General features: G+C 35.0%; 1 protein-coding gene across 2 annotated transcripts in view; it reads right to left on the reverse strand.

Annotated features, from left to right (window-relative positions):
• angpt1 (angiopoietin 1) overlaps positions 1-14,087 on the reverse strand; it is a 99,732-nt gene that overhangs the window by 16,521 nt on the left and 69,124 nt on the right. For both annotated transcript variants that reach the window (XM_006635640.3, XM_015356828.2), the window contains exon 7: positions 8,532-8,698. In XM_006635640.3, the coding sequence (XP_006635703.2) occupies positions 8,532-8,698 (167 nt within the window). The remainder of the gene's footprint in view (positions 1-8,531; positions 8,699-14,087) is intronic.

Genomic DNA, 14,087 nt, shown 5'->3' on the forward strand with positions numbered 1-14,087 from the left:
ATTCCCCTGGCTTTTACTGTCATTTATTTAAGTTCTGCAATTAGTCTTTATAACTTCCTGGGTCAGAAAGTCTGGTCTGTTAAAAACTAGAAATAGTTGTCACATTATGCAGCTTTTGAATAGGCATAAAAAGGAAATGTTGGTTTTACTTGAGCTTTAAAATAAATAAATATCTCTTTCCCCATTTGTCTGGTTTACAAGTCCACCTATTAATGAAACCACGTGCCTAGATAAGTTATGTAGCAGTAAGACTCATGACAAAATATACAAATGTACTGTCCAAACATAGTTCAATTCCCTCTGCGTCGCTTCAGGCTGATAAACAGTCACATATGAGGAAACGGATCACTACCTTTTTCACAATTCAGCGCAGAAACATCACGAAAGCCCGGCCAAAAGGCTTTTTGTTTGACCTCGTTTATGTGTTAAAATAAGGATGTATCTTGTAATTGCTGAAACCAAGGAAATGTTTTATTTTCCTTCAGAGGCCTTAAACATATATACTCTTCTTCCCTAGAAAAGACAGAGTCGGAGACTTTATGGTGTTTGCTGTAATATATGAAAACAAATCCCTTGGCTTGCAGCATTGAACTTTAATAACTATAAACATAAATTTTGCAGAGGATGATAACTTGTGTAAATATTATTACCCTCCTGTTTTCTTTACTTCCAAAGTAGATTATTAAGATTAAGATTATTAAAATGAAATTACGTGCACGTGTATCATGTAGAAGGAGTTTCTTAATTCTCTGGCAGCCTCACTAATGCCTTTGTCCAACATTATCCTTCCATCCATTTTCTAACCACTTCATCCAATTGAACACTTCATCCAACAGAGTCAGAGGGGAGCGAGAGCCTGTCCCAGCAAGCTCCAACACATTAAGGTCAGACTACGTAGTGTAGACTTCATGACAATAATAATTTGAAGATGCAGTTGCTGAAAAGCATCTAGATCTCTTTCTTGCAATACGTGCACGACACATTAGTCTTGATAATTATATTTAAATGCTTTCTAATTTAACAGGGTTTCATGGAGCTATTTTTTCATTTATTATAATGATGCATTGTAGTTTTTTTTCTTTATTACTACACTAATATCAGTGGTTTCTCCAAACATGACCTTAAAGAGACATTCAGAAATTCAGGTTTTAATCACTTTATGCATACACTCATTTTCTCTTTCCAACAAGTCATTGGATTGAAAAACTACACGTTTGCAGTTTTATTTAACTTTAATGTATATAGTGCTGCATGTGGTTTTAATTTGCCTTTGCAGTCTCATTTACCATAATTGTGTGAAACACCATATTCCACTATTCCATCCGTATGCTTTAGCTTCTTTGTTTTTACAACTTTTCACTAAAATTGCAAAATGCACCAAAGTTTTATCAAAACTTTCAAAATTGTTGTTTTCAAAATGACCAGCACTTTTGTTTATCTGAAGGGAACAATTGACTTTACCTTTATACAACAAAGACCGACATAAAATCTGACTTTTTTTTACTGAGTAAAAGCAAATCAGACACACCTTGCTTTTTGGCAAGCTGAACACCACTAACAATTGGTTGAAGGTTCGATTAAATGATGTAAAGTAATCTGAGCCATAGAAATAGATAACATTAAACATTACTATATATTTTAAAATGACCAGTCACTCAAAACACAAACATTTTACAAAGATACTGAAAAAGATACTAAAGAGGCACATTGTGTGATTTTAACACTTATGGCATTATTAATTTTTCAACTCATATTTTGTGTTATTGTTATTATCAGAGTTTTTGAAAATTTCTTGTATTTCCATTTGAACTAGTAGATCACTATAGAATATATGTAAGCTATAATGGAAATTACTTTGTCTTACAGTGCTACAATGAACCCAGACTTATTTTGAGAATGTAGACTGTGAAGCTATTTGAGTATTAAGTACACAGCTGCCCTATATACAGTATTGTATGTGATGTGGGTTTTTCACATCTGTGAATATCTTTTACATTATTTTCAGTATTACAGATCACATACCGGTAATATGATTAAAATATTTCACAGATCTAAAATCAACTGCCTGAATTTTAAATGTTATGATGGTCTTACTCAACTTACAGTTTCTCAGTTTAAATAATTGTATAAATATATTGATAAAGAAAATTGAATTTTCCACATGTATGGTATGGTACTCCAGAAAACGTATTTATATAATTCTCTAAACTAAGAATTGTCTATAAGAATAACAGAGTGCAGAAATCAAACTCTATTCATTTCCACACAAGCAGCAATGGTATTGTGATAATTTCCTTTTAATGTATGTGTACCATTTCCTGTTCTTTTATTAGTTGCTTGCTCAGTGTAACATACTTACTTTACTTCTACTTATATTATTATGTTGCCATTATAGCTAAGAATATATTACCAACATTAGAAGATGAATAAATGAAATATGCATGTACTATAAAGGACATGGGTCTTGATTTGCACCAGGGACATTTTTATTTTTGTGATTTAACTGGGTAAGGGGATTGAGCTCAAATTCACATTTTCAATGATGACCTGGAGACCTATTTATACACCAGGACTTTTACTGGAACTGAGTCGAGAACCTTGCTCCAGGGTAAAACAGCCACATCCCTCTTGGGGTTTGAGCCTTCGACCCTTCTGTCCACAAATTTAAACGTTGTGGAGCACAGATTTGCTTCTCTCTGTTTTTCCTTCCAACAATCCTTGGAAAATCTTTATAAAAATGTTTATTTCTGTGGAAGCTTTAGCTGGTATGAGAAATGATAATAGAAACAAAGATTAACAGAGAATTTTGCACCAATATTTTTTTTCTGTTTTGACTTTTGATGACGGAAAATCTCCAAAAAATTGAAAATCTAATGTCGTGCAAATACAGGATAAAGGTTTGTTTTTCTGACTGCTCAACAACACAACTGAGGACAATAGAGTCCCCTGAGAAGTGCTCTGCAGCACAGTAGTTTTATAAAGATCATCTGTCAAATAAAAAGATATGCCATTGTGGGATCCTAGTAAAACACAGTGGCTACTTTGCAAAGAAGGAACTGCAATTAAACTTTACTCTGTGGTTTATTGTTGGTGAAGAGATTTCCTTGTAAACATCCCCCGGCATGTACTTCAGCAATGAAAAAAAAAAAAAATTTTGCTAAAAAATGTGGACTTTGGAGATCTGATTTGTCAATGTGTCATTATTAAAACAAAATAAGTATAATCAAAGGAAAATGGAAGCAATTACTTAGACACTGTTCTATCTCCCAACTCCTAGCCCCCGAGACACACTGGGGCCTGGATTAATTCCAGACGCAAGCCCACTCACTAGTCACTTCTAAACCAAATACTTGATGACTAAGGGTACCAGATTTCCAAAGGTCACCTCTGGGACAAGGTGGATGCCAGTGTGTGAATGCGAGCTAGCTGTGTGGGTGAGGTTGGTATCCACATGAAGGGGAGGTTGGAGTTTCCTTCTGTGTCCAAGAGTACTATTGTATTATTTTACAAATAAAGTTTCTTGTGCATTCCCAGGCACTGCCGCCCCTCAAAACTGGGACAGTGTCATGCTTTCACTGTTCCTGTTCACGATGCAAAATTAACTGGATATCAGTTATAACAGCTTACATTTTAGTGACTAAAAGCAAAATGTCTCTGTGAACCATATAGCCACCATCATGTACTGGTCTGACATTTGTGGGTCAGTTTTGATTTAACCTGGATCTGTATTCTGGATCTATGCCAAATGAGCTCTCAGTGACCTAACTAGGCTTCTTTTATTTAATGTTTTTGATCTCTTAGGCATTTTATTTTAGCAGTAACGTTATTATTTTCCATCTTGTAAGGGCTGAAATCAATTGAAATGGTTTATTTTCAAAGTGTAATGGAAAGGGTTACCATAGAGACTGGTCACATCATTACATACTGTAGTGTGTTCTTCTTAGAAGAATCTAATCTCTAGATCAGTAATCTTAACTACACAGTCTGTGGACTGTGTGACATTTCCACCCCACTAAACTTGTCCTTTCAAATTACCTTATAGAGCTGTTAAAGAAACAAAGAGCAAAAACCTTTGAATTAATTGACTTGTGTGGATGCGCTACAAACTGAAATAGAATTGAGTTCTGAGAACTGTTTTCTACACATTTCCCACTTACAGATCTTTTGGGGAAAAAAAACTCAGTTCTCTGAGTAGGATTTGGTTGCTGTTCCTGCTCTTAAAGACACCAGGTCCTTGTCAGGATTTTTGATGAAAAATGGCAATCACAAATGTGACAAAAAATAATCTCAGACAGAGATTATGACCAGTATAATACACCTCAGTACTACAAGTAAAGAAGGTTCAGTCATGTTAGGATGTGTCACGTATTTTAGGCAAAGTGGGCAAATATTGTTTGCATTTAAAAACAATTCTGACAGCCATTTTGCATTTCATACATGCCTGTATTAAACAGCAACAAGAAGGAACTACTTGTTCTTAATACTTAATACTATTGTACTAATATACTAATACTATAATACATACTAATATACAGTAGTGTATATATAATATATTAATATAACTTATTAATATTACTATACTATTATTATATTAATATAATAATGTACTAATAGCATGTATGGAGAGCTAAATAAAAACGTATTCACCCCACAGTTAAACCAACAATTAACAAAGGCGATGGTAAAAGGTGTAGTTAAAAAAATAATCTTTTTTGTGTTAAATATTTTGTGTGGCCTTTAGTCTCTTTGGAAGAGTGGACCTCTGTTAAAATGACTTTCTATGTTCCCCTTGTTCTCCTACTGTACATCCTGTGTGCACTCACTGTCCTCCCTTGCACTGCTCTGGTGGAACGAGCTGCTGCACCTGTAATCATTGGGACCATATAATCTCTAATCCCCTTCTAGGTCATCTCTTTATATATTACAATCTATGGCACTGTCTTTCAACGACCAGCAGTACGTGACAGTGGCCCATTAATGAAGATTTAAAGCTTTTGGCTGACCTTTATCCATTTTGCTCAGGTGTTTTGTATTGTAACCCAGAATCATAATTACAGTACATAGCCTGCTTGTGCTATAGTTTCCAGTGTGTTGTTTTTCCTTGAAAATTAAAGGATTATGGCATGGATTATGCCATGCTGTACAGACTTTCCTTTGAATTTATTATATCAAATAGTGTCTAGTTAAGTGGACAAAAATGAGTCATAATTATACAATGAATAAACAGTGGTCTTTGAGAACTCTGGCTAAAGAGCTATGCTATACTGTACGTTGTGTGGTGAATAGTGGTAAGGAAGAGGTTAAATACATATCCATGTTCTTCCTCAACTTCTTAGGATGGAATCATGGAAGATTTTAAGTCTTCACTGCCATGTAAACAGAAAGATTAGGCTGAAATTGTTGCACCAAGATATCTTTGATTATTCTCATCACTCTTTCTATAGTGATACACACAAAAAAGGCAGAAAAAGACGGGAAACAATGTACAGTACATTGAGATTTTGACATGATTGGTTATGGGAATTAGTTTCTTGTTTTTTTTTTACTTTTATGTTCATTCCAAGGTTGTTATTTTCTTTAATCTTTATAGATAGGCTTGGGTTTAAGAGAGGATCAGGCAGCACTGAGCAAATAGCCTAACTGGCATATATCCATTTAACTGCAATAAATGGGAATAATCTTAAAACATAATACAGTGAACTTTTACATTGCTTCTGCTTCTTTGTGTGTTGTACAGTATTCCAGCCAGAATATCTCAACTTTCAACTTGATAGGACCAACATTAACAATACTACTGTTCAAAACTGAATGGCTTTACAATTTAATTAGTAGAAATATCATGACTGCAATATGAATAAAATGTGACTGAATAGTTAAGATTGAAAACACCAGTGCCAAAGCACAGGCAGGTGCTCTCAGTTTCCTTTAATCTATACTGGAGCTTTTCAGCTTGTTTCGGAGCCAGGAGGTTATCACACTGCAGACATCTGAGAGAGCAGGTCTATTTACAGCATAGAGACATAGAAAGTGATTGCAACTTCCAGAATTTCTCATATGCTTCACTGTATTACACAAACGCACACATCAGATAAGCATATTGTACTTTCTTAAACATACAGTAGTCACAATCAAATAAGTGTAGCAACAATGACACCTTAAATTGGGGCACAAAGGTGGCACAGTGAATAGCATGCGAGTGTGTCTGTGTTTGTGTGTGTCCGGCAATAGTCTGGTGTCCCTTCGTTGGTGCAGCCTTGTGCATGTTGCTTGCTAGGATAGGCTGCTGCTCTCCAGAGTCCCTGAATTGGATGAAACTGTTAAATTACACTATTTCTTTTATATAGACAGTATGTACTACTTCTAATAGTCAATCCTAATTTGTAATCTAATACCAAATGTATCCATTTAGATTTATGGATGTGTAGAGCAGAAACCAACTCAGATGTGTTGATAAAGCTCCAAAGTAGTTCTAACGATACAAAATATATATTGCCAACACTTCGTTGTGTCTAGACTTTTACACAGCTGTGTAGATTTTATATGTATAATGTTAAACTGTATATTTGTCAAATTATAGTTACAGAAAATACATTTTCATTTAAAAGAGATAAATGTTTTCTGGCACTCATGATTCATTTGAATCCATGTGAAAACTCCACATTTCTTTGCGATAAAAGCTTGTGAAAATAAAAAAAAGTGACAGTGGTAGTTCTAATGTATGACTATAAATGTTCATTTGGGACCATCTGCACATATTACACTAATTTAAACCTAACAGGAAATGAAATTTATAGATATCATTTTTCAAAATGGAAAATAATCCATGATATGAGAACATATACTAAAGTACTGCACGCACGTCATGTATGAATCACAAGAAAAAATGTCCATGTTTACTTTATCTTTCCTTCATACAGTATATTCCATATACAGTACTGTATATCCTTGTATTAAATTGGGAAAATCACCAATTAAAATTATTTTATTTTTCTGTATGCTAAATGTTTCAATAGAAATTAATACATTAAAAAAGGTCTCTATTCAAATATTGTTCATCATGTCATGTTTGTCTAATTATTCAAATGATTTAAAGATACTTGGAGGACAGTATTTGACATTCACAAAATCAATTATTTTCTTTTACCTTTAAAACTCTTTAAAAATCTGGATTCAAAATGTAAAAAATGAAACAAGGCAACGTAACTACCCAAATTAAAAGTGACAAAAGTATGAACATACCTGTTATTGGTTACGTCTTAAAACTATTATTTTGTTGAAAACCTGCCAGTCACTGTTAAATACCAAACAATGGTGTGGTATGTGGATTTTTTCTGCTTTGACTGCTTTCTGTCCCCATAGGACTTGAGCATGTAATTGCATTAAGAGAAAAACAAATAAAAGTCTATTTGCAGTTGAAAATTCTTATCAGGAGAGACTGTCTAAATCTGAATTCAAATCATTCTTGTTGGGCCTTGGTCTGTTCAGACTTTTCCAGAATTGTCCGCTTATGTGGTCTATCTACTGTACCAGTTCTGCTATAGACAAAGTAATTACAGCTCCTTACTCTATTTTACCCAAGTATGTAAGACCCCAGATTTTGAAATGATTAAAGTAAAATGTGGCAGTAATTGCTCACAAAAGGATATAGCTGTAAACGACATCGATAGTATACCAACAGTTGTTACGATTGTCCTCTATTGTTTGAATCGGGAATCCCCAGTTATGCTCTATTAATACCTGTGTTTAAAGTCCACCTTTTACAGCTACAGCACCTGTACCATTGAGGGGAGACCAAATACCAGTGGACATGCCCACCAATATTTTGAGAATGCTGCAACCTCTTTCAGAATCCTGATCATAATTGGCTACTAACTTTGTCTAGGTTCAGATAAGGGGTATCTGGAGAACTGGGTTCAACCTGCAGTCTAAGAGAGTGACTTCACTGTCTGCACATGTCATAAGTTGATTTTTCGAAAGTTATTTTGTGAAGTAAAGCACAAGCACGGTTCTTAGTAATCGTAATTGTGCATCTTAAAACAACAGGGGGAATTTATAGTGGTACAGAAACAGTACATTTATTTTTATGTTTGACTGAAGGTAACTTCTTTAGTGTGTATTTAATAAATGAATACAATGATAAAACATTCTGTATGAGCAAAGGGTATGTTAGGACGTCTTAGTTTTAGATGTTTTTATAGTTTTTGAGAAAACTCACAGTAAAAAACATTTATGTACCAAAACGTAGTGTTGCTTTTCACCACAGACAGTATTCAGGTCACTTCCATTTTTACAGTGGTTTTAATACTGACCACCACATTACTAAGTCACTAAGTACAGTTTCTAAAGTCTCAGTACTGTAAATCTGATCAGGGCTCAGACGAAAACCAGTAATTCAGACAAAAACTGTATCAAGGGAAGCAAGTATGACTGCATCAGTACTGAGATTAGTCTGTGATTACATATTTAAAAAAAAATCTTTTTAGATTTAGGTGTGTGGTTCAGGTGTTGTGGTTCAGGTTTTTTTTTTTTACCTGTATTTTTGCTTTTCACTTCCCAGATGAAACCTGTCGTATTGAGAAAATGCGTGATTTCCGTCCCAGTCTGTCAATTCGATCCTCAGTGCATACTGCCGCTGGCTCGTAACCAAGAACATAAATTCATTTCCAAGCCAGTGTTCACCAGAAGGACTTCCAAAACCCTAAAAAAAGAAGGTAGCATAATCAATATATTTTTGAGTAAACCACCGTACACCCCCTTAACATCATAATCATCGTTTAAAACACAGGAAACTTGGTCTTTATTTTAATAAAGAAATAGTAATTCAATCTATTAATGTTTTGTCTCCCTTTACTATACATGTCATTAAAATTCTCTCATTAAGCTGCTTGCAGTTTAAAATAAATCTATTCACATGTGAACTGAAGTGATTTGCTACAGAAATAAAATCAACATTGAACAGACCTTGCCAGACCTTTTTATGAGTGCACAAATGAAGAACACATGAAAACTATGTATAAAGCATCAACTTTTTATATTTCATTTGTGATTTTTTTCATCTGCAATAAAAACAGCATTTCCTTTTACAGAGTTTAAGGCATTAACTATGATAAAATAGAATATTATGCACGTACATTTGTCTAATTGAAACAATTATGAACTACACTGTTTCTGACACATAAACATTAGTGTTTGTTGTTAATACATGGAAAATAACAGCATTGTCTACCAGTGCGATCTAGATTTTTAGCTTAAAACAGGACCATATGTTTGTTTAACATGTTTATACTGATTGTATATGAAGTACTTGGCTGGCTTTCTGTAAGAGTGCATTTAAAAAAAACCCCATAAACCTCTTTTATATGTTTTCTGGAATTCAATAAATTAAAAATATGACTTTGTTCTGTGAAATGGTATTACAAATGAACATTTTTAGAATTTTTCACATCTACTATAATCTATAATTCACTGTTCTGTTCCTATGTGATTAAGAATATGAATAATTCTGAAGGGCACCGTATAAGAAGTACAGTATGAAATAACTATACCCTTAACATATTGTAGCTTTCAAAACAGAATGGGCAGGGCTTGACTTGATGAAACAATGTGGCAGAGAGGAAGAGCACCAAGGGGCACACTCATGAGATCTCCATTTTTTCTTTTACATTCATAGCACTTTCTACGTTTTTCAAGTTTTGGCTAGCTTGTACGATTTCCAGGGGTCCTCCTTGCTTCAGTTGGGATTACAAGAAGGGTAGACAAGGGGTCATGTTTCAGGAGAGCCAATGCTATCCCTTGCATCCCCATGGTATTGCTACTGTTTTCAAAGCAGGATCTCAGAACCGACAAGAGGTACTGTAGGTAGTTTAAAGGACAAATATAAATGATAATGAGAGACAAAATAAGTTAAATACTAAAGAAGAGATCATCCATTTAATCTGTTTGTCACACGAATATTTCTGATGGTAAATTTTGGATGCATGAAGGGTTCTCGACACCTTGCAGGTCAAGATTAAATTTTTCTCGACAGGGCTATTCTGGTGCAAGTTCTGTTGCACTCTTGGTTGCCGAAAGCTTGTGAGCTCAATAGTGTATTTGATGTACAACGTTTTGTGTTAAACACAAATAAACACTGATCCAATCAACCCTTTAAAGGGTTTAATCACTGACCTAGCCTGAAGTGATTTTTGACACTCACCAACATCAGGTGAGTATTAATGTATTCATTGGCAAGAGAACATGTCTTGTGGTATTTAATTGTTCAAAACACCCAGAATGTTCAATGCTGTCTGAAACTGACCAGATATAGTCCTTAGCATACTAATAATCACCTTTCTCCAGTGAAATATAAAGAAAGAAGCAATTGTATGAAAGTGTCTCTGGTAGTCAAAAGATCTCCCTCTTATTTACTTCTCATGCGCTATCCTATACTCAGTACCAAATACTATACCAAGTCTGAGGTCAACCGCAGTCTTAAGCAGTTTTGGGCCTCAAATCAGAGTCCAAAGCCATAATTTTATGTTCTTTCTCAATTGTTTTCAATATACATGTCAAATTCTTAAAGCAGTATGATCCAGATATTCTCCAAAACTGATCTACTGTAACTGTGCTGTTATAGATGTTGTATTCTTCACATCATGGGACAATATTTGGAAAAGTTTAAATCCCGCCTCCAAAAATCCTTACTATTGAACAATCCACTTATATTTGCTTCACCAGTAAGTATAAATGTGCCTTACCTTTTAAAAAAAGATATCATAAGAAGTAAGTTTCTAGGCCTCTTTGCATACTATGTTCAGAAGGCACATTGATAAGTATTTATGTACTTTTTGGGAGTAACTAGATACAGTATACAGTATACAGCATAGTAGTTGAATTCTGGAATCAGGTTTTTTTTTTGTTTGTCCATACATACAGAGAAGGACAGATTCCTGATTTCACTTTGTGTTACGGTTAGATCATGACTGAAAAATCTGAGCCTCTCACAGAAACAGATTTGTTACTGATTGACATATCTGACTGCACTTTTGGTGGAGCCTCTGCATTCCCTCTCCTGGCATCATTAGATAATAATGTTAATAATAATGTAATAATAATAATAATAATAATGTTTCTTTATTAGCCCTATACAATTTCTTGCATTAGGAATTCGTCTTTTCGCATACCCCAGCTTTTCTCCATGGAGACACAGACACACAGACATGGAGAAGCTTGGGGTCAGAGCGCAGGGTCTGCCATTGTACGGCGCCCCTGGAGCAGTTAGGGTTAAGGGCCTTGCTCAGGGGCCCAACGGAGTAGGATTCCTCTGCCGGCCGCGGGATATTGTCTCATCTTAGTATTATTTATATGGAGCTGCTATAATTCATGGTGCCAGTGGGGGGAAGCCAGAAACGTGCAGTGCTACAACTGATGTAGTCAAAATGCTGGACTTCAACTGTAGATATGGTCCACATTTGACCATATTTTAGGATTTTTTTAAATAGAAAGTCGGAATTGTATACAACTGAGAGGGGTGGTATATTTTTTTTGGGTTTTTTTTTGGTGTTATTGTTATAAACATAAACATCTCTTTACAAAAAAGTACAAGGAGAACTTCTTTACACAAAGGGCAGACGGAGTAAGGAACAAGATACAGTACCTAGCTACTGTATATTATTGAATCATTGATTCATATAAAAGAATTCATATTAAAGAATGGTGCTTGCCAGGATAGGCTCCGGTTACTCTACAGCCCCCAATTGGATGAAGGGCTTAGAAAAGGGATAGATTGATAAAAGAAGGGTGTTTAAACAGTTTATCCCATATAATGTCATATTACAGGATAGTTATCATGGACAATAGTATTAATTAGATTTGTGGTAGTATAGATTCTGACATTATTGAAAAATATTTTGTATTTCTATGAACTGTAATTCTCTCTTAGTTCCAGTGATGGTGAGTGAGAAGAGTTTTGCAGGTACCCCCTCCCACACACACACACTTTTCACCATTGTCTTCTTTGTAAGGTGTTAAGTTCCTCTTGGGAAATTCTGCTTCTTAACCTATATTCTGTCTATCAGGGACCTAGGGAAACTTACTCTGTTTCTGGCAATCTGGACCTGAGGCCAACGTTTTGTTTTCAATGCCTTGGCACCTTAGCTAATTGTATTAGAAATGGTTTCAAAGTTATGTTTTATATCATCTGCACTTTCATTTCATGTCAGATCATTCTTGTTGCATGGCCTAATGCATGTCTTCTGAGTGATTTTCCATTATTGTTTTAGCTAACTTTGTTATTTCAGTCAGGAACTAGTTATTCTATCAAAATACTACTCAAACATTTAATGGGGAGCAATATAAGTATTGCATCATGTGGATTAAGCAATAGCAAACCTTTATAAATTTAATTCTACAGAGATTCAGTGTTTCTTCACAACACTGATTAAAGCACCACCCTCAAATCCAGCACATTTTATATTGTGTCTAGTGATTAATTTAACTTGTTAAGAAGATGTAATACTGTAGTGAGTTTCAATGACATAAAGACAACATTTGTCAATACTTCTATTGTGAAGTTCTATTAAAAGTTCTGTTTACTGCAGTCAGTAACAATATGTAACTAACACAACATATAACCAAGGAGATAAAAGATTATAACTAACAATTCCATGTCTTTTTGTGGAGTTTTTGTCTGATAGTATTTTTTAGCATTACATTCGTGCAGTAATGGCAACAAATTAAAATATCACTTTCCACTAAAGCTAATTCTGAAAAATAGTTTCTAAAATATAACCTGTAATACAGCTGAATCACTAACATCTATCTGTATTTTAATTTTTCATTTTTATTTAGAAGGCAAAGATTTAAAACACACCACAGGACTCTTTAATCCACGTTATCCAAAAGATAGTGTTAATCTGCCCAATATGCTAAACCTCAATAAATACACTAAGTTATAGTAAATATATTTTAATAATGTGCACATGTCATAAATGTACACCTTGAATTTTTGGATTTGTGCTAATGCTTGAAAACACAACTCTACCCCCCATGTGCTGTAAATGTAACACAGGAGAGTACCTCATCCTTTCAGAACTTGAATGAACTCCAAGGACTTTTGCTTTTTATGTGCATTGCTTTTAGAATTACATGTTCCATTAGGAAGATATAAAAAGGCATACACACAGTTGTTTGTTAATCATAAATACTGTACCAGCTGTTACTTTCACCTTCTTTAAAATGGTCTCAGAAGTTCATTTTAAAGGTTAAACTGTTAACATAGTTCATGATGTTGACACCATTAAGCAGCCATAGCAGCCATATCGCCCTGCAACTCACAACTGGCAACCCATTGAAGCTAAGTAGGTGTGAGCCTGGTCAGTACCTGGATAAGAGACCTCCTGGGAAAAACTAAGGTTGCTGCTGGAAGAGGTGTTAGTGGGGCCAGCAGGGGGTGTTCACCCTGCGGTCCATGTGGGTCCTAATGCCCCAGTATAGTGACGGGGACACTTTACTGTAAATAAGCGCCGTCCTTCGGATGAGATGTAAAACCGAGGTCCTGACTCTCTCTTTGCGCTTCTCGAAAAGAGTAGGGGTGTAACCTCGGTGTCCTGGCCAAATTTCCAATAATCCCCCTCTATGAATTGGCTACATTACTCTGCTCTCCTCCCCACTGATAGCTGATGTGTGGTGAGCGTTCTGGCGCACTATGGCTGCTGTCGCATCATCCAGGTGGATGCTGCACGTTGGTGGTGGAGGGGATTACCTGTAAAGCGCTTTGAGTGGAGTGTCCAGAACAGCGCTATATAAGTGTAAGCAATTATTATTAACATGAACAGTGCACAGGTCCACCTGAGTATATATTTGTACTCCAACCCCAACCACAGTACCCTTGGCATTTTTCTCAACTTTAATCAAATAAACAATCTTGTTTTATAATCAAAATACAGAAATTTAGTCAGCTGCAAAAGACTGGTTCCTAAATCAATAGCTATAGAATGAGTATTAGTTAGAAAACATTATTTATATATTATGATTTCTACCCAGGAAAAAGTCTTCGATATCCAGACTAATTGTAATGTGTCAATTACGATTTCAAGACCTCAGGTGAA

This window comes from Lepisosteus oculatus, chromosome 10 (assembly GCF_040954835.1).
Source record: "Lepisosteus oculatus isolate fLepOcu1 chromosome 10, fLepOcu1.hap2, whole genome shotgun sequence".
NCBI classification, from domain to species: Eukaryota; Metazoa; Chordata; class Actinopteri; order Semionotiformes; family Lepisosteidae; genus Lepisosteus; species Lepisosteus oculatus.